The sequence below is a fragment of the Eschrichtius robustus genome, chromosome 5 (assembly GCF_028021215.1).
Source record: "Eschrichtius robustus isolate mEscRob2 chromosome 5, mEscRob2.pri, whole genome shotgun sequence".
Classification (NCBI taxonomy): Eukaryota; Metazoa; Chordata; class Mammalia; order Artiodactyla; family Eschrichtiidae; genus Eschrichtius; species Eschrichtius robustus.
In genome coordinates, this window is record NC_090828.1 from 43,457,065 (window position 1) to 43,477,265 (window position 20,201).

Consider the following 20,201-nt stretch of genomic DNA (forward strand, 5'->3'; position numbering starts at 1 on the left):
AAAATCCTACCTTCCAGGACTGGGTTGGACTGTAAAAGCTGTTCTTTGACTTGATTAACTTCTGCTCCTTTCCCACAAACAGCTGCTACGTAGGACATAACAAGCTTGCTGGCCTCTGTGGATGAAAACAAGCCATATTAATAAATTAAGCAGAAAATTTTTTTTCAACTTTCAGGGGAAAAGATTTGGGAGAGAAGGCCCAGTAACAGTGTTTTCAAATGACTTCACTCCTGGGAGCAAAGAACGTTTTGGAAACCTTTTAAAATATTCATGCTTTCTATTCAGACATGTCATTGATTCAGATATAACAGGAATTGTGCTTAAAGGTTATCACTGGGTTGCTAAAAAATTGGCTGAGTAAACATAGCCAACAAAATCTGAGGAGGACTATCTTCTTAAAGCAATTGTTTCTTAAAAAACTAAAAATAGAGCTACTATATGATCCAGCAATCCCACTCCCAGGCATATATCCGGAGAAAACCATAATTCGAAAAGATACATGTTCACTGCAGCACTATTTACGATAGCCAAGACATGGAAGCAACCTAAGTGTCCATCGACAGAAGAATGCACAAAGAAGATATGGTATATACAAATAACAGAATACTACTCAGCTATAAAATAATGAAATAATGCCATCTGCAGCAACATGGATGGACCTAGAGATTATCATACTAAGTGAAGTAAGTCAGACAAAGACAAATAGCATATGATACCACTTATATGTGGAATCTTAAAAAATGACACAAATGAACTTATTTACAAAACAGAAACAGACTCACAGACATAGAAAACAAACTATGGTTACCAAAGGGGAAAGGAGGGGAGGGATAAATTAGGAGTTTGTGAGCAACAGATACACACTACTATATATAAAATAAACAACAAGGACCTACTGCATAGCACTGGGAACTATACTCAATATTTTGTAATAACCTGTATGGGAAAGAATCTGAAAAAGAAAATATATATATATGTGTGTTTGTATGTATGTATGTGTATATATATATATATATATATATATATATATATATATATATATATATATATATATATATATATATATGTGAATCACTTTGCTGTACACCTGAAACTAACATAACATTGTAAATTGAATATACTTCAATAAAAAATAAATTTTTTAAAAAAGCAATCACTTATATACAAATACTATATTATACATAGGTGATTCAAGTCAAAATTAACTTGATAACCTGGGTCTCTTTATCAAATGTATTTTTTAAATTTAAAAGAACTGCCCTTCCTCCAAAATAGTTTCTAAATCAAATTGGTTTGCTTACAATCAGATTAAATTAATTACTCTTCAAATTGATTAAAAAACTAAGCAACTAATCTTAAGGATCTGAATACAAGAAATACAGACCTTCCAGGGCATCTTCTAGTTGTTTTCATAGGCTTCACTTGTAGAACAAGTTCCCTACTAAAAGTAGCAGGCCACCAGAGGCATATGAAGAATTCTTAGCTCAGACTGGTACGGTGGGCCAAATTTGGTTTTATCCTTCCCCTATTAGTACATGTCTCCTCTCAGCATCTGTTTCCAAGAACCTGATCCTTTTAATACTGAGTTCCAAGGAATGATAATAGATATTCAGGGGAAATGAAGTCTAAAGTCAAATGAATTTGGGGCCACAGTAAGTTAGATGAAGTGAAACAGGTTTCCTTTTTAAATGGCTTCTTAAAGGAGCATGTGCATTGTGGAACTCTGGAAAAAGATGGACAATGCACCGTCTCCCAAACTTATTTGCCATAGAATCTGTTTCTCATTCAGCTGTCCTAGTTCTAATGTTCCATAATCAGGATCTGGGACATACTCAACTATTAAATGTCAGTAGAATAAAACATGGGCCCAGGTCCAGGCAGTCAAGGCAAGAAAAACCAATCTCCCCAAATCTTGCTTTCTTGCAATTTCTTTGCTCTGGTGCCACTGTCTGAGGGCAGGAAAGCCTTCCCCAGGTGTGAGTGGCAGTACCCCTACCTATGGGTGTAAGGGGACAAATCTCAACGCTGCTCTTTCTCACAGGGAGACCTGCAGGTGACTTCCAGCCCATTTCCCACCACTGAAGAAATAATAAATGAACAGTTGGAATGTGACCTTGGGCGCATTGCCCAACGTGTGCTTCAGGGCGTATATACAACCCCAAAGCATCAACTAATAACAGGAGCCACAGAGCACCAAGAATCTATGCAGGTCCCATAAAGTTCTCAAGGGAGTGCTAGCAAGTATGGTGCAGAGGAAGCAGACGATCTCATGGAGCCCTGAGGATTGCGGTGGGATGCTGGGTACTTCTTCAGTGGTTGGAGTTAAATCTCCCTCCAGTTTGCTTTCTGGGTAACGAGAATGGGTCCAGGTAGATTCTCTGGTGGTCTGTGATGGCGGATGTCTGCAGTCTCCTTTTAAAGACTGTAACTGAGAAACATCAGTCTTTGCATCTTTGCAATACCCTCCCTCCAAAGGGCATAGTCCCTTAACACATCCTCCATTGTGTAAAGTTCCTGAGCTACGTTTTCCAATGTTCTCAGGGTTTAACTATCTAAAGGCCGGTGAACTGTTTGGACACACTTCTGTTGCTCCATCGGGCTGAACGGGCCTCAGTCATGAACAAAGAGTTTATATACTATTACATTTCATTTCACTTCTTGGTGCTACATTCCCGTCTACCCACCAGTTCACACTGGAACTCTTCTTCTGTCACTTTGGGATACTTTGTTTCTAGGCTCCCTGGCTTTCAAAGTCAGGTGAGGCTGCCCTCCCAGCCAATTCCTGACATCTTGTGCTACCTGGTCCCCAACTGGGGGCCAACTCTCCTGCAAAGCCCACACATTCCAACCCTACAGTCTGGCCTCTGAAACAACTCACCTCCAGGCTTTCTCATCATCCTGCTTTCTCAGCAGCATTCTTTGCTCCCCATCCCCACCTACACTCTCACATGTATTATGTATATTCTTCCTTGACTTGAATTTCTAGTCTTCCTACCCATTACGCTATTAGAAGAGTGGAAGCATTTATAGGCACAATAACTGCTCCAGATAGTGGCAAACACACACACACAAATATATATGTACATATTTTAGATGAAAAGCTAAGTTTTCTTTTAGGTAAACTGGCAAGAAATAGTAAAAGTCCAGGCCATCCTATATTGCTTATTCCAGTGATTATGAACCTCACTGCAGCCAAACCTCAAACCTCAGATACATGGCTACAGCCAGTTCTCTGGAAGTTCTGTTCTGGTTCAGGATGGACACCATGGACAAACTGCTTTGTGTGTATGTGTGTGGGAGCAGACGGAGGGGGTGTGATCAACCAAGAATGAGAACTCTTTGGTGGCTGCTAGAATTGATGTGACCTCTCAGAGACCTTTTAATGGCCTGAACTAAATGGCACCAAATTCTCTCAGGGTCAAATCTATTTAAAAATGGCGCCAGGGGCAGATCTATTGGAATTTGGATTGGACCTACATCATATGGCTGTTAAATTGTATGTAAACCCACAATATCTACTCAGATGTAAAGATGAGTTAACTTAAATTGAAATTAGGAATCAGTTTTATTAACTTTAAAATCTAAGTACTTCAAATATCATTTTTAAATATACTTCGAAGATCCTTCTTTCTAAGTTGTTAAAAAGATTTTATGCTCAGGTTCTTAACTATCTTCAGGAATTCTATTACTGTGCTCATTTTAATAATTCATTTTTGGAAGCTGGGATTAAGGGTAATTTTCTCCAAAGTCTCATTGTCTAAAAGAGACAACTCATTATTTTTTTCCTGACATAATACTTGATCTTTAACTCAAGTAGTTTATGAGATAGTCACTACTTTAGAAAAAGTAAGTAAACCTGTACGGACAAGTTGCAAGGTCCAATGTAGTTTAGAGGACTGTTTTCATTATATTTCACCATGCTGCAAACAGGAAGTAACAGTTATCTCATGAGGTTTTCTGCTTCATTTCCTTTGGCTCTGCTGTGCTGAAGTTCAAATAAATTTGGATCTTTATTCAAATATTTACATACTTATCCAAATCAAAACTCTATGTAATAACCTCTATGAATGACAAATATTGTATTTCTGAGGAGAATCAAGAATTAAATTATCATCCTCCTCCATACTGCAAAGCCTAGTTCTTGAATCATGTTGACTATCATAGGAGCCAACTAAACATGACCTTGGCAAGCACAGCATAAAATCTTAAGCATTTTCCAAGGCAATACTTTTGAGTAGACCGAATACATTAATCTAGTAATCCTACTCTCAGTGACAATGTCTTGCATGTTTGCTGTAAAAATATAAAAGGATTCTATTTAGGACAAAAAGGTGTATTCTTCACATGTACTCAAAATACTGAAAAGCACTGCCATTCTAGATATAAGAACACTGGCATTTAAAATTGGCAAATCATAACAGCATTGCTTAGAACTCATTCTTAGTTCATCATTTTCTCTAACTCACAGATACTTTACATATGTAGATTTATGCACATATATATGTTTGAATGTTGAATTTTAAAATGCATTGAGTTGGACAAACAAAATATGAAGTCTTCAAAGTCAAAATATCTTCTCACCAGAAAACAGTAGAACATCTAGGGTTATCAGATATCCTGCACTAATGAACAAATGGCCTATAATAAAACATTTCTAGATCAAAATATCTAGACCAGAATTCATTTCTATAAAGAATGGAAAGGGGTTGTAGATGATCGTTTATGATTCTGGGAATTTTAAATTCCTGTTAAGGCAGAATGATAACTAATTTAACTCTGTATACTCTGGTACCTTGCACTGGGTTGTGAATAGTATCTACTATATGTTATTATATAATTATGTAGTATGTAATCATATAATCATATAAATTCATATACTATAATATTCTTTATGTAAGAAAACATTGTGAAATAGCAATCAGTGAATGAGAAAGAGAAAACAATGAAAGACATTTGTAACCATGAGGACAAAAGGATGGGAATCTCATGGGCAAGTATGAAAACCTATGCATGGAATCGAGCAGGCTCCACATAGATACTATGTCAGGAAAAAAAGGTAGGAATACAACAAGGCTTATTCTGAGCTTTTTTTTCAGAGCTAATAAATTTATCCAGGAGTTAACAAATATCGATGCATGCATTCATAGATACAAGTAATATCATAGGTCACAGACATATAATATAAACTATGTCATATATGTCATACAGCATAGAGAAAGCCATACATTTATACACACGCAAATACTGACATATTTATCTACGTCTATACCTCTCTATCTCCTTGGTTAAGACACCCAAGTTTTTCTAGGGACTATGCTTACAAAGGTCTCGTGGTCCAGTGACCTAAAGAGTATGACTGCCTAAATCAAGCAAGCCGTGTTTGTATACAATGAAACAAGGACTCTGAAACATAGAAGAACACCCTTTTTTAGCAGTCCTGAGTCTGCAGTGCTGCAAAATCACCCAGCTGCAGCACATCCAAACTGACCCGACAGGCAGCTGGGAACTGCCCCGATCACTGTACCAAAAACATGGGTCTTGCAATGAGAAACACAGCCTCTGCTCCAAGAGGAATCATGACTGGCAATGTTTTTATTGAAATACAACTATATGTAAGTTGCTTTGCTTCTGAAAGTTGGCCACAAAATCTGATAATTCATATAAAACACGTGAGTCAAGAGAGGCCTCTCTCACATGAGGAAGAAACAAAACAAAGCTCACGACATTTTGGCCTTGAGCTTGCTTAGCTATTCCGCTTCCATGTGGAGATATTCAGCATTGTAAAACGCTCATGGATGTTTAGGCTACAGTCAGTCAGTCACATCTCTGTCGCTGACCGAGTCAGAAAACTATCACAGATGTAAAGCAGTACAAGGTCATTTGGGGTTCAGAACCAAGGGTCTTAACAAGCAAGGCAGGCTTCATAACTCTTTTAGCAGATGGCTGCAGAGTTCCTAGAAACTGATGTAACTGTAAAATTAGAAATCAAATAATTTATAATGCTTTCTTATATCAGGATCATCTTCTCAGGCCCACAGTTTACTCTGATGTCCTTGGAAAAATGCAGTTATGATGGTTCCCTCATGTTCTGCCTCCCTGCCCCCATCAGTGCTTGAATGATTTTCCACAAACTATTTGTACTCATGATAGTGAATTGTGAGTTCACTGCCTAGAAATAGTTGGGCACTTTTATGAGGCATGATGAATTTTTTATTTAGCACAGCAGTAATGAATTAAATAGGACCCCAAAGGATTCAAAATGTTCACGCCTCTCCCTGAGTGCCCACATTATACAACCCTACAGTGTAAGAGTGTCTCCAGTGTTTAAGACCAATAACATCATCATCTGCCAAGGGGGGTTTACAACCTCGTTAACTTAATTACTTCTTATAAAATGAGCCCTCTGATACTACATGGTGGTTCTGTATATGCTATTAAGCAAAAACTCTCACTGAAAAGAGATACTATACGTTAAGTACATAGCACATTCCAGGCCCTCGATAAATGTTAGTTCTCTTCTTTCATTCATTCACTAACATAAAAATGTTAATAGCTACATGTATTCAAAAAAATTTTGGTGACTAAGATAATGTGACATTTCAAAAATGGCCTGGCATTCCTCTTCCCCACAGAATTGAGATTAAACCCCTTCCTGAAATTCCTCACACACTGTACTGCAATCCCTGTATTATTTTCCATCATTTCGTTTTCCCGTAAGTAATCTCCATGAAACAGAGACATTAAACAACACAAAGTCTATGCTTTACTCAAAACTATAGTTTGATGACAATTAAAACCTTAATACAATTTGAAACAATTTCTGTACCCCCTGCTTTCAAAAAGAAAGAAAAGTAGAAAAAGATGGGAATACGTAAGTAAAACACTAAATGTCTCTATGGAAATGGAGGTAGGAGATGCTATTGGGATCTATAAATGAAAAGAAAGGGCTGAGCAGCTACCAAAGAGTGTAGCTGAGTAGATATTTAAAAACAGCAGCTCTCAGGAGTAGTGTCCACTGCCCAGCACCAGGATTTTTGTGATAATGGACACATGAAACATCACCAGATCCAAAAAGCACAGTAGCTCAGAAACAAGACGAATGCTTCGAGTGACTTCTGGACAGTGCTACTCAAACTACGGTCTGAGGACCAGCACTACTCAAAAGCTGGTTGGCCCAGGGACTGCTACTGGTCTATCTACACATGAGAGTAGGCGTTGAGAAGTTTTTGTAGCAATTTGGTAGTTTATTTTGTCTGTGGAAACTAAAACCAGAAATTGGGGCCTGAATTTTCTATGTCTTCTTTTATTTTATTTTTCTGGTATTGGTCAGCAGCAGACTGCAAGAGAAGGGAACCTGGTGTTTCCCAGTGGAAGGTTTGAGACGTACTGCTCCAGGGTGTCTGTGATACCCTCTCCAGCCTCTTGCTGAAGCAGCACCTGTAAACAGAGCTTCCTACCAGAGGAGGAGGTGATGACCCTGTGAAGCAGCTGTCCATTCCTCAGCTTAGGACAGAGGGCAAAGGGGTCCTAGAAAGGACTAAATCCAGGGAAAACGATAGGATTTCAAGTGGTGAATGGGACACTGAAACAAAGAGGACAAGTTATTGACTAGAAAAATAGAAAAGAGAAGAGAAAAATATAGAAAAGAAGAATGAACTCCATGTGCCACTAGATTTCCACCAGAGGAATAAGGTGTTTTTGTTTTTCTCAGAAAAGAATGAATGCCCTCCCTGTGAAATAGTAACAGCAACCTCCATTCAGTTTCTCAATAAAGAAGGTACACGAGCCTACCAGGAGATGGAATTTTGCTCCAGGAGGAAGCAGTATGGTTTACAACTCTCTGAGAAGGAGGAGGTCATATACTAACATGGCTCATGAGTGGATGTGCTGTCTTCTTGGAACACATGTTCCAGAGGAGATGAAGAACTGGCCAATACCAATCAAACCAGTGACCACAACCCACTTCTGATGACTCACTCAGGAACAAATTGAAACAATCAGATACTCAAAGAAGTCTTTAGACATGATGAAGAATGAGTAAAAATCTAAAAAAGTTAATAGGCTTAGGAATATTTTCATCTCTTCCTCCCTTATGCTTTAAAAAAGGAAACATATGTGAAATGAATAGGCTTGTAGAAACAGTCAAAGGGATTGAGGTAGGGGTAGGTGGCATGAGATGCATCACCAATACAAATGACTTCTGTCAAGGGACACAGTTTTTAACTTGCCTTGCCACCATTTTCACTGGTTAACCTGGAAGCAAACAAGAAGCTGTATTGCTTCTAAGAATTAAATTCTGTTTCACAAGAAAAGAACTGGTTAGTGACACGGAAGGAGCAGAAACTTTCCCCCAAGATACCAGTGTCCTCTTAAAGTTCTTACTGGAAAGAAAGAGTTCTACACAACCAAAGATATCACAAATTTCTGAGTAAACAGTGGTAAGAGCCTATACCCAGAGTTCAAATGAATGATCTAAAAAGGGGTGGGAAACTCTATATAATGACACTGGCTACATACAATAAAGAGCAAGCCTTTTAGTGAAAAGTAACATGAGCTGCCATTAGAAGGGGGGAAAGCATGAGGGGAAGGTGAAGAACAAGGTCGAGGCTAGATCAAGCAGAATCTTGTGTAACAGGCACATGGGGTTTGGCTTATATTTTGGTGCAATGGAAACTATTAAATATTTTTATGTAAAAAGAATCTTGAGGCAAACAAACACGGAAAAACAATATACCAAAACTGATGAGATGCAGCAAGAGTGTTCCAAGAGGAAATTTTATAGCTGTAAATGCATACATCAAGAATAAAAGAAACATCTTAAAAAAAAACCCTAACATTATACCTCAAAAAACTAGAAAAACAAGAACTAAGCCCAACCTTAGCAGAAGATACAGTTTTTTTGAGGAAATAATGAAGATTAGAGAAATAAATGAAACAGAGAATAAGAAAGCAGTAGAAAAGATTAACAAAATTAAAAGTTGGTTCTTTGAAAAAATAAATCAAATTGGCAAACTAACCAAGAAAAAAAGAAAAAGGGCTCAAATAAATAAAATTATAAGTGAAAAAGGAGACATTCAACAGATACCACAGAAATAAAGGAACATAAGAGACTACTATGAACAATTATATGCCAACAAATTAGACAACCTAGAAGAAATGGATAAGTTCCTAGAATCATGACGAAATAGAAAATCTGAACAGACTGATTACTACTAAGAAGACTGAATCAGTAATCAAAAGCCTCCCAAAAAGAAAAGCCCAGGACCAGAGCTATCTCAAACTCTTGCAATACAAAGAAGAGGGAACACTTCCAAACCCAGCATTACCCTTATACCAAAGCCAGATAAGGATACTACAAGAAAAGAAAACTATAGGTCAATATCCTTAATGAATATAAGGGCCAAAATTCGCAACAAAATACTAGCAAACTGAATTCAACAGCACATTAAAAGGACCATATACCATGATCAAGTGGAATTCATCCTTGGGATGCAAGGACGGTCCAACACATGCAAATCAATAAATGTGATACCTCACATTTAACACATACATCACATTTTAATAGAATAAAAGAATAAAATCATATGATCATCTCAATAGATCCACAAAAAGCATGTGACAAAATTCAACATCCTCTCATGATAAAAACTCTCAACAAATTAGATAAAGAAGGACTATACATCAACATAATAAAGGCCATACAGGACAAGCATACAACTAACATCATACTCAATGGTGAAAGGTTGAAAGCTTTTCCTCTAAGATCAGGAACAAGACAACCCTCCCCACTCCTATTCAACATGGTACTGAAAGTCCCAGGCAGAGCAATTAGGCCAGAAAAAAGAAATAAAAGGTGTCAGAAACAGAAAGGAAGAAGTAAAGTCATCTCTGTTTACAGATGACAGGATCTTATGTACAGAAGATCCAAAAGACTCCACCAAAAAGACTGTAAGAACTAATAAACTAATTTAGTAAAGTTGTAGGATACAAAATCAACATACAGAAATCAGCAGCATTTCTTTATACTAACAATAAACAATTTTAAAAAGCAATAAAGCAAACTATCCCATTTCCAATAGCAACAAAAACAATAAAATACTTCGGAAGAAATTTAACCAAGAGGTGAAAGATCTGTATACTGAAAATGATAAGACATTGGTGAAAGAAATTTAAGTGACACAAGCAAATGGAAAGCTATTTCACATTCGTGAACAGAAAGAATTAATATTGTTAAAACATCCGTACTATCCAAAGCTACCTATAGATTCAATACAATCCCTATCAAAATTCCAATGGCATTTTTCACAGAAATAGAACAAACAATCCTAAAATTCATATGGAAGCACAAAAGACTCCAAATAGCCAAAGCAGTATTGAGAAAGAAGAACAAAGCTAGAGGCATCATACTCCCTGATTATACTACAAAGCTACAGTAATCAAAATAGTATGATACTGGCATAAAAACAGACACATAGATGAATGAAACAGAATCAAGAGGCCAGAAATAAACCCATGCATAAGCAGTCAACTAATACTTGACAAAGGAACCAAGAATATTCAATGGAAAAAAGGCAGTCTTTTTAATAAATGGTGTTGGGAAAACTGGATATACACATGTAAGAGAATGGAACTGACAAAAATTAACTACCACCCAACAAAAATTAACTCAAAATGGATTAAAGACTTAAATGTAAGACCTGAAACTGTGAAACTTCTAAAAGAAAACATCGGGGAAAACTCTTAGACACTGGTCTTGGCAATGATTTTTTGGATATGACACCCAAAGCACAAACAACAAAAGCAAAAATAAACAAGTGGGATTACATCAGACTAAAAAGCTTCTGCACAGCAAAAGAAATGATTAACAAATGGAAAGGCAACCTACTGAATGGGAGAAAATATCTGCAAATAATATGACCAATAAGGGGTTAATATCCAAAATACATAAATAGCTCATATAGCTCAACCAAAAAAAACCCAAACAATCCGATTAAAAAATGGGCAGAAGGCATAGCACAGGGAGATCAGCTCGGTGCTTTGTGACCACCTAGAGGGGTGGGATAGGGAGGGTGGGAGGGAGGGAGACGCAAGAGGGAAGAGATATGGGAACATACGTATATGTAAAACTGATTCACTTTGTTATAAAGCATGAACTAACACATCATTGTAAAGCAATTATACTCCAATAAAGATGTTAAAAAAAAAAAATGGGCAGAAGACCTGAATAGACATTTTTCCAAAGAAGACATACAGATGGTCAACAGGCACATGAAAAGATGCGCAACATCATTAATCATCAGAGAAACGCAAATCAAAACCATAATGAGATACCACCTCATGCTTGTCAGAATGGCTAATATCAAAAAAACACAAGAAGTAAGTGTTGGAGAGGATGTGGAGAAAAGGGAATTCTTATGCACTCTTGGTGGGAATGTAAATTGGTGCAGCCACTATGGAAAACAGTATGGAAGTTCCTCAAAAAATTAAAAATAGAACTACCATATGATCCAGCAATACCACTCCTGGGTATATATTCAAAGTAAAAAAAATTACTATGTTGAAGCGATATCTGCACTCCCATGTTCATTGCAGCATTATTTACAATAGTCAAGAAATGGAAACAAGTAAGTGTCTGTCTATGGACGAATGAATAGAGAAAAATGTGGTGTGTGTGTGTGTGTGTATATATATATACACATACACAACTGAATATTGTTCAGCCAAAAAAAAAAAAAAAAAAGAAGGAAATCCTGCCATTTGTGACAACACGGATGAACCATGAAGGCATTATACTAACTGAAATAAGTCAGAGAAAGACAAATACTGTATGATCTCACTTACATATGGAATCTAAAAAAAAGACAAATTCATAGAAACAAAGAGAAGAGTAGATTGTTGGCTTGGGAAGGAGAAGGGGGAAATGGAGATGGGTGAAAGGTGGTCAGAAGGTACAAACTTCCAGTTATAAGATGAAGTTCTAGGGATCTAATGTACATCATGGCAACTACAGTTAACACTGTATTGTATACTTAAAAGCTGCTCAGAGAAATTCCCTGGCGGTCCAGTGGTTAGGACTCTGCGCTTCCACTGCAGGGAGCACGGGTTCGATCCCTGGTCAGGGAACTAAGATCTTGCATGCCGTGCGGTGAAGCTAAATAAAAAAGTTGCTAAGAGAGTAGATCTTAAAAGTTCTCAGCACATACACACACACACAAAAAGGTAACTCGAAACAAATTTTTTTTAACAGGCCAAGCGTTTGATCCAGTTTTCAGTTTTACAGATCATTCTGGTGTCTGTGAAAAAAAACTGTAGGCAAGCATGGGGGAAAAGAAGAGACCTGTTAGATATTGCTACAAACAGTCCTCAAAGGAAGTAATGGTTGGTGGCTTGGTCTAACTAGAGTCACCATATGGATACAAAGAAAAGGAAGAAAGAACTTGGCATGAGATATATTTTAGAGGTAGGGTTGACAAGATTAGAAAATGGGATTCATGTGGAAGATACAGAAAAGGAAAATATCAAGGATGACTGTTACATCTCTAGCTTGAGAAACTAGGCTGATGGGTGGTCCCATTTATTGAGACCAGGAAGTTTGGGTAGGAGGGTAAAATCAAAAGTTCGGTTTAGGGCATGCTTAGTTTGAGATGCCTCTGAGAGACCCACACAGACTTGTCAAGCAGGTACTGGATGTGTAAGCTGGGAGACAAAGTAAGAGGTACTGAGTGGAGTGTATAGTTTAGGAGGCAAAAACATAATCTGAGACTAGTTGTGACCCCCCTAAAGAGAATATAGAAAGATAAGGAAAGATGATCCAGAACTAATCAACACAACAACTTTTTTTTTTCTTTTTGGCCGTGCCATGAGGCTTATGGGATGTTATTTCCCCGACCAGGGATCGAACCCGGACCCTCAGCAGTGAGAGCTCAGAGTCGTGACCACTGGACTGCCAGGGAATTCCCCCAAATTAACTTTTAATGAATTAACTATGTTTCAATTTTCAGTTGTCAGGATCAGTCTTTGTCCTGGTCTGACTCAGTATTTTTGTCAATTTCTTAAATTAAGACACAGGAGGAGGCTCGGGTTGGGGGATGGCATTTATTCAATCATTCAAATATGTAGTGATTGCCTAATGGGTCCCAGGCATTAAGTCAGGCTATAGGGACACAGAGATGAAGAAAACATAATCCCTGCCTTAAAGAGACACTGGAGGCTAGTTTTAAAAAAAAATTACCAACAAGGGCAATGTGTTTAATGGCACTCAAAAAGAATCATGTTCAAAGTATGAAGATACAGCTTAGCATAGTGGATGAAAATGGTGCTGTGGATTAAATGTTTGTGTCCCCCTGAAATTCATATGTTGAAACCTTAACCTCCAAGATGGAGCCTTCAGGAGGTAATTAGGTTTAGATGAGGACATGAGGGTAGGACCTCGGTGATGGGATTAATGTCCTTATAAGAGGAAGAAGACCAGAGCTTGCTCACGCTCACTTTTAAACTCTCTCCTCCCATGTGAGGACACAGAGAGAAGGTCCTCACCAGGCACCCTGACTGGACTTCCCAGCTTCCAGAACTATGAGAAATAAATGTCTGTTGTTTAAATCACTCAGTCTCTGGTATTTTGTTACAGCAGCCTGAGCTAAGACAAGTGGGGTCTCTAGAGCTATATATCTACCTGCGTTCAAGATCCCAGCTCTGCCACTTACTCACTGTGTAAGTTTAAGCAAGTTGTTTAACCTTTCTGTGGCTCAATTTCCCCATCATAAAAATGGGGATAAGAAGAATACTTATCTCATACGTGCAATATGCTAACCACAATGCCCAACACGTGGTAAGTGCTCATGTAAGTTAGCTAATATTATTATTTCCCAATGGCATGGCAGTGGTTCTATGGGAGGGGACAGAATCATAAACAAAAGATTCTACATGTAGGCTTAAAATAATTTTGTTGAACAATACCCAACTGAGAAAATCTGACCAAACAGAAGTTAATATACAAGAAACCTATAACATCTTGCTCGATGAAAAGACCAATATGAGTCAGTACATGTACCACATTAATAGAAGTCTAGTACCCACAATAAGAGGGCGACAGTTTCACAATAACCAGGAGCAAATTTGAAGTATTCTGTTTACTTCTTGGGATGCAATTTTATAAAGCATGTTGACAAACTGGGAAGATTCTGGAATAATATGACCATGACAGTGAGGAATTCGGGAACGAGATTCAATCCTCCTGTTACATGTTCGTATAAGCACCCTTACAAGTGTACACTTCACTTCACTACACTTAATGTTTTGTATATAAATTGTATGTATACATGTATACATTTAGATGTATGTACATATATAGCGTAGAGCTATTGTTTATCTCCTGTACTACACTATAAACTTGACAAGGACAGGAATGGTGTCTGGCTCACCAATGTATCACTAGTACCTACTACAGTACCCTTCACCTAGTAGGTACTCAGGAATTATTTCCTAGATGAATGAATAAATGAATGTGTATCACATGAGAAATTTTTAAAGAAAAGGGATTTTTAGCCCTAGGAAGATATGTTGGATGACTTCAAAGAATTAAGTGATTGTCTTGTAGGAGAGAAAGTAGACTAATTTGGTAAGGTCCAAGACTGCAGAGTTAAGATGAATACATAGAGGCAGAATTCATCTCTAGGTAAGGAAGAACTTTTGTTACCAAACCTGTGTGACAAAGTCCATAGGCCGCCTTACAAAGCAGTGAGCCCTGCATCACTACAAAAGGAGTTTGGCTGTCCCTGGGGAGGACCCTACACTAGATGGTCTATAACTAAGATCCCTTCCAATTATATGAGGCTGTGCTCTCTGTTAACCTTAGATTCTTACGTGCCACTCTTTTCCCCTCCATTTCTGCCCATCCAGAGCCTAGAACCTGCGCAACCTTGCAAAGAAACAGTGCACTATGTCTCCAAAGGCTCCGGGAAGGGAGCTGGACACATCTTATCTAACCATTCTTTCTCCAGCTACTTTGAGGGGTAGGGAAGAGGTACTCCTTAAGAAAGTGGAGGAAGAAATAGGTATAGAAAGAAAAGCCATTTCAGGGCAGATAGGGAGACTTTAAAGGCACAAATCTAACTAAGGGCTAATGAACAAAATGGATTCAGTCAGTTGACTGAAATATCCATGGGGGATTTTCTTCTCTTGAGCATCAGGATATCAAAGTTATTAATCTGATAATTAAATAGCCAAGTAAAGTTGAAGCATTTAAATCCCACTTTGGCAAACTAGCAGAAATTACCAATGATCAAAGTCTTATCTATAAAACAAGAACATCTTACAGATGAACCAGTTATGAAAATACCATCCTCCTCTTTCATGGACTCATCAGTTCCATCAAAGAAACCTACTGACAACAGCGGTTCTAACCTGTCCAAGTCTGGACTCAGAGATCACAGCTCTTTTGAACGTTTTCCAGGTAGCTGGGCACCATGTGTAAAATCACTTTCTCACTCAAGACAATCACACACATTGCTTTTATTAAAAGCACAAGGAAAAAAAAGCATACTCCCTCCCCATTTGAGGGGTTGTTTTATGGGGAGGTTGCCAGCCTGTCTAAAAATGTGTACAAAAATCTCAATTCTTCAGGCTTCAGAGGAAGACTTTTTCTACAGCAAAATCCAGCATTTTCCTGGTGCCCTCCCTCACTTTTTAGCTTTTAGATAGTCTGTGGTTGTGGGATCTCCAAACCCAAACAGTCTGGCATTCCTTAGGGAAGTGGTGAGACCTTGCACTAGACCTTGGTGTCTTGGAGGGAAGGTAAAAGACCTTGAAGTACACAGGAACTGCAACAGAAAGGTCTAGAATCCAGAAAGAGACTCCCACATTGGTTGGAACCCTTTTGATAGGTGCCTGCTCCTTCATGTAAGAGATGAGGCAAGTCCTTCCCAGAGAACATTCCAGGATCCGAACCATTAGCCTTCCCAGCATGAGCCCTGTGAGCTTCATGCTAATGAGGCTCCACCCACCCGCTCTGCCGTCGTCATTCGGTGCAGCGTTTACCCTTCTATAGGAGAAAGTAAGGTTGTCCGGTGGCCTTACCTGTTTTTCCTGCTCCGCTTTCCCCAGTAATCAGAATACACTGGTCTTTATCTTGATCTCTTAGGGATCTGTATGCTTCATCTGACAGGGCAAAGCTGCAGGGGGTAATGGGAAAAAAGTCCTTAAAATTCAGCTCATTATTATGTGTTTATCAGATATAACTAACTACAGGCTCTTTAAAGGGTCATTGATACGCTTTAGATAGAAAGCTGAGATATCACATTTTATTTCCTTCACATTCTTAAAGTAAATAAATAAAGCTATCCATTCTCTGTGGCCCGTGTTACTTTCTCCTATGCATTCTCTCTTAACTGAAACGGTACTGATGTATTGTACTCTAAAGATATAGAGTACACGTCCACATGTCCACAACTGGATAATGTTGCTATTTGCAGGACAATACACTGGAGTTTTGAAACAATGAGAAAAAATTTTTTTCAAACATTAGAAAAATGTTATCATATACCAAATAGCTGATATTACCATCACTAAGCTAAACATAGAACTACTGCCTTCACAAACAAGATGGTTGAAACTGTAAGGTCCACCAGAGGCAGGTGGTACTATAGGTTTGCCATGGTTCTTGTCCAGATGACAAAGGGCCCCCTATCGAGAAAGTCCTCATGCTGACCTTCCCCTCCTCAAAATTTACTAACAAGGTAAATTTTGCTCCCTCTAACTGAAAAATAATTTTGACAATATGATACTGTACTTAAAATAGGAAAGCTCCTCTTCTAATTCATTTATTAACAAGTACTTATTGAGTCTACCTTATGTGAAGAACACGCCAGGAATGCAGGGGAGAGAGATACAAAATAGAAAATAGGTTAAGTGCAAGGAAAAAGATATGCGCAAAACATTGCAGAACCAGACAGGGCCCTCAAGGGGGTAGGGGTTTGGAGTAGGAGTATCTTAAGAGGTAGAAAAACAGCCCTAAAGAATTCATTAGCAAGACAAAGGGCTTTTAGGCAAAAACAAAGGCCGTATATCCTAGGAGGTGGGGTAAAGGGTATAAGCAGTTGCAGCTGCTGAAAGGCAAAGCCTGAGGAGTGATGCGCTAGAGAGATGGGCAGACTCCAAATCAGGAGAACAGAGGTGATCGGGAGCCACCCAGCGGGAATGTAAGCAAGGGAGGGACAGGATCACATAGTAATCAGAGAGTAATTAGAGCTAAAAATAGCAGCATTCACCCTGTACCAGCATGGTCCCCCAGGACCTTCATATTTAATCATTTTAAATCTCACAACGAAACTACTACAAATAAATTATTATTAATCCCATTTTCAGAGGATGAAATTGTGGCAAAAAGTGAAGACAGAAGGTCACACTGGCAGTGTGCTCTTGACCACTAGGACACACCACCTCCGTGTTCTGGACAGAGATCACAGGGCCACAGGACGGCATGTAAGAGAGACCAATCTGGAGGCAAGGAGCCTGGGGAAGGGCTGGGATACAGGAAGAGCGTCAGTTCAGCCAACCAGACGTTGGCTTCTCTTCAGGAAATGTGTGGCGCCATTAATAATGACAATGTACTGAGCACCTTCAATGTGCCAGGAGCTGGATGAAGTGTTCTCCTATTCATAATCAGATTTCATCCTTACAGTAGCTCTGTGAAGTGAATGCTACTTGCATCCTTAAAGAAAAAGGATCCAATGAGACTGAGAGGTGACATGACATGTCCAAGACCAGGACAGTCATAACTTGAACCCAGAAATCCTGTGTATCACATTCTTCCCCTCTCCTCACATCCTCTTACGATTATCTGTGAACTTATCCTCTGGCTGGACCAATGTGAGGCCCCCAAAGAGAGTCACCACAAGCCTTATTTGTAACCATCACATCAATGACTCCAACCAACGCCTTGCACATAAATATACTGATTTGTTGAATGAACATATAAAGAAAAGGAAAGAAAGGGACTTTTTCGAGTAACATGTTGCTTTAGCTTGCTTATGTGAACAATGTACACTGATCTCTTTCCATCCAGCATGTCTTCCTCACCCTCAGATCCCTTCAGCCATCCCCTAAGTAACCTTGAGTGTCTTGCTCACCTCCCAAGGTCGCTCAGTGGCCTCATCCTTCTCTAGTGTTCTCTGAATCCCCGAGGAGGAAGCAAACATCCCCCTCTGCACCACTGCATACTGGGACAGTGGACAAAACAGTGAATCCCAGAGGCAGAGGCATCCTGGATGGACAGGCTTCCCTGGGCCCCAGACCCCCAACTTAACACCTACAGGACCCCGAGCAAGTCACTCACCCTGGCTGAGTTTTCTTCAGGTACAAAATTAAAAATGTAGCCACGTACTTCCACTTAGAGGATTAAGTATACCTGTATGAAAGCACTTTAAAAGTGATCAAGTCCTGAATAAACGTCCAATGTCCTTCTGTATCATAATTAGTTATGCAGACATCTTCTGATCCCTTACCAGAGTGTAAGCTCCTGGGGACACAGCCTTTCTGTGTAATTAATCTTTGTGCATCCCACAGAGCTATGAACATAAGACATCGTCTATACCAAAATACGAATGCATGAATGAGTGGATCCTCTCAAGTACTGACAAAGTTCCTACTGGACTGCACTCCATAAAGGGTGGTGAACAGGAAAGCCATGTCTTCTATGACCTTCACAAGGGGAAGGAGAGCTTTACTTGGATTCCTTATTAGGCTTCCTCCCTCCCACTCCTTCCACCTCCAGACAATAGCTCAGTGATGCCGCTGTCATTTTCATCATTGGCAAGAAACAGAGGAAAGCATGTTATGGCAAATATACAAATGAACTTTTCCAACCACACACATTTGCCGACCTCTTCGTGGGTTAACACAGGCCTTTTCCCATGCTCCTAAGACTGCAAGTTAGCTTTATATATTACACTATTACTAGATCCCAAAGGATGCAAAATGACTTCTAACGTGAATAACCACATATGATTGTGCGTGCACATATATATGTGTACACACACACACACGAGGGTTCAGAAGATCACCAAATGACCCTGGCATGGGTTTATTTCAAGTCAAAAAAACACCTAGCTTGAACACTTACTTTCCTCCTGTCTATCTAGACAGAATACTTAACTGCTGTTCCCCAAACCGGGCTTGATTCATCTAACGAGGAGTATATTTTAATTTAAGATAAAGGCTAAAAGGGATAAGTTATTCTGTCAGGACTCTGGAGAGTCCCTGATTTCAAACTGCCATGAAAATTTACCAATTAAAGTATTTACGCACCGGGAAAATTGGCCTGGACCACTAGCACACGCATCTCAAGCAGAGCATAAATGTCATCATACTTATTTCATATAAACACGAAAGATCTTGACTTCACTTAAAAATGACAAAGGGGCAGGCAGGTCCTGAAGGACACCAGCTCCCCTCCCAATCTTGCTCTCTTTCTCTCTGGCAACGTTAGCACGTGCCCATCACCACGGCCAACATTTATAACTAAACTGAAAGCACATGCCAGTCTTCCCAACCACTCTGTAATTAAGGAACTTAAATAAATCTTTAGAGAAGTTTCTACTTAAAAACAGTTGTGACCCATATGCTTCGCATTATTTTGTGAGCGTGTCATCATTGTGATTTACCACACACAAAAATGAATGGTTTATTGAACTATGATGACGATAACAACGGGCAAACATGGTTTTCATCCCACCACATCAAGAGCGGGGTTTCATCCACTTTGTCTGTCCTCTAGTTGAGCTCTAAGAATAGCGACAGCCTGACGTATGAGTGTAAGTCCCCCCTTCATTTCCAGATCAGCTAAACGGCTGTTCGTTGAGAGCCAAACTTTCCCCAACACCAAGCATGTTCGCTGCACGTCTGCAAATAGCTGTATCTATCGCTTTTAGGTTTTGGAAGCTTGGTTTGGGGCTCATCTGTTAGGTTCTGTCAGGGCAGAAGATTGGGTTGCATGTTCAAAATTATCTAGTCGGTGTTTATGTTCCTTCTCCACCTTATTTCTGTTCAGAATGTTAATCTCCACCGTGGCCCTGTTTTCGTGGGCATCAAGGGTAATGGCAGGGCTTCTTTTCCCCAAATTCCAAGCTCTCCGCCCTGCCATTTCCTTTCTAGGTTTCTTTCACCTACTGTACGAAGCAGAAAAGATGATGTGACACCCAACACAT

General features: G+C 39.1%; 1 protein-coding gene across 3 annotated transcripts in view; it reads right to left on the reverse strand.

Annotated features, from left to right (window-relative positions):
- Positions 1 to 20,201, reverse strand: part of MYO1B (myosin IB) — a 182,088-nt gene that overhangs the window by 82,804 nt on the left and 79,083 nt on the right. For all 3 annotated transcript variants that reach the window (XM_068544761.1, XM_068544760.1, XM_068544759.1), the window contains exons 4-5: positions 16,075 to 16,169; positions 11 to 115 (exon numbers count right to left, since the gene is read on the reverse strand). In XM_068544761.1, coding sequence (XP_068400862.1) covers positions 11 to 115; positions 16,075 to 16,169 — 200 coding nt within the window. The remainder of the gene's footprint in view (positions 1 to 10; positions 116 to 16,074; positions 16,170 to 20,201) is intronic.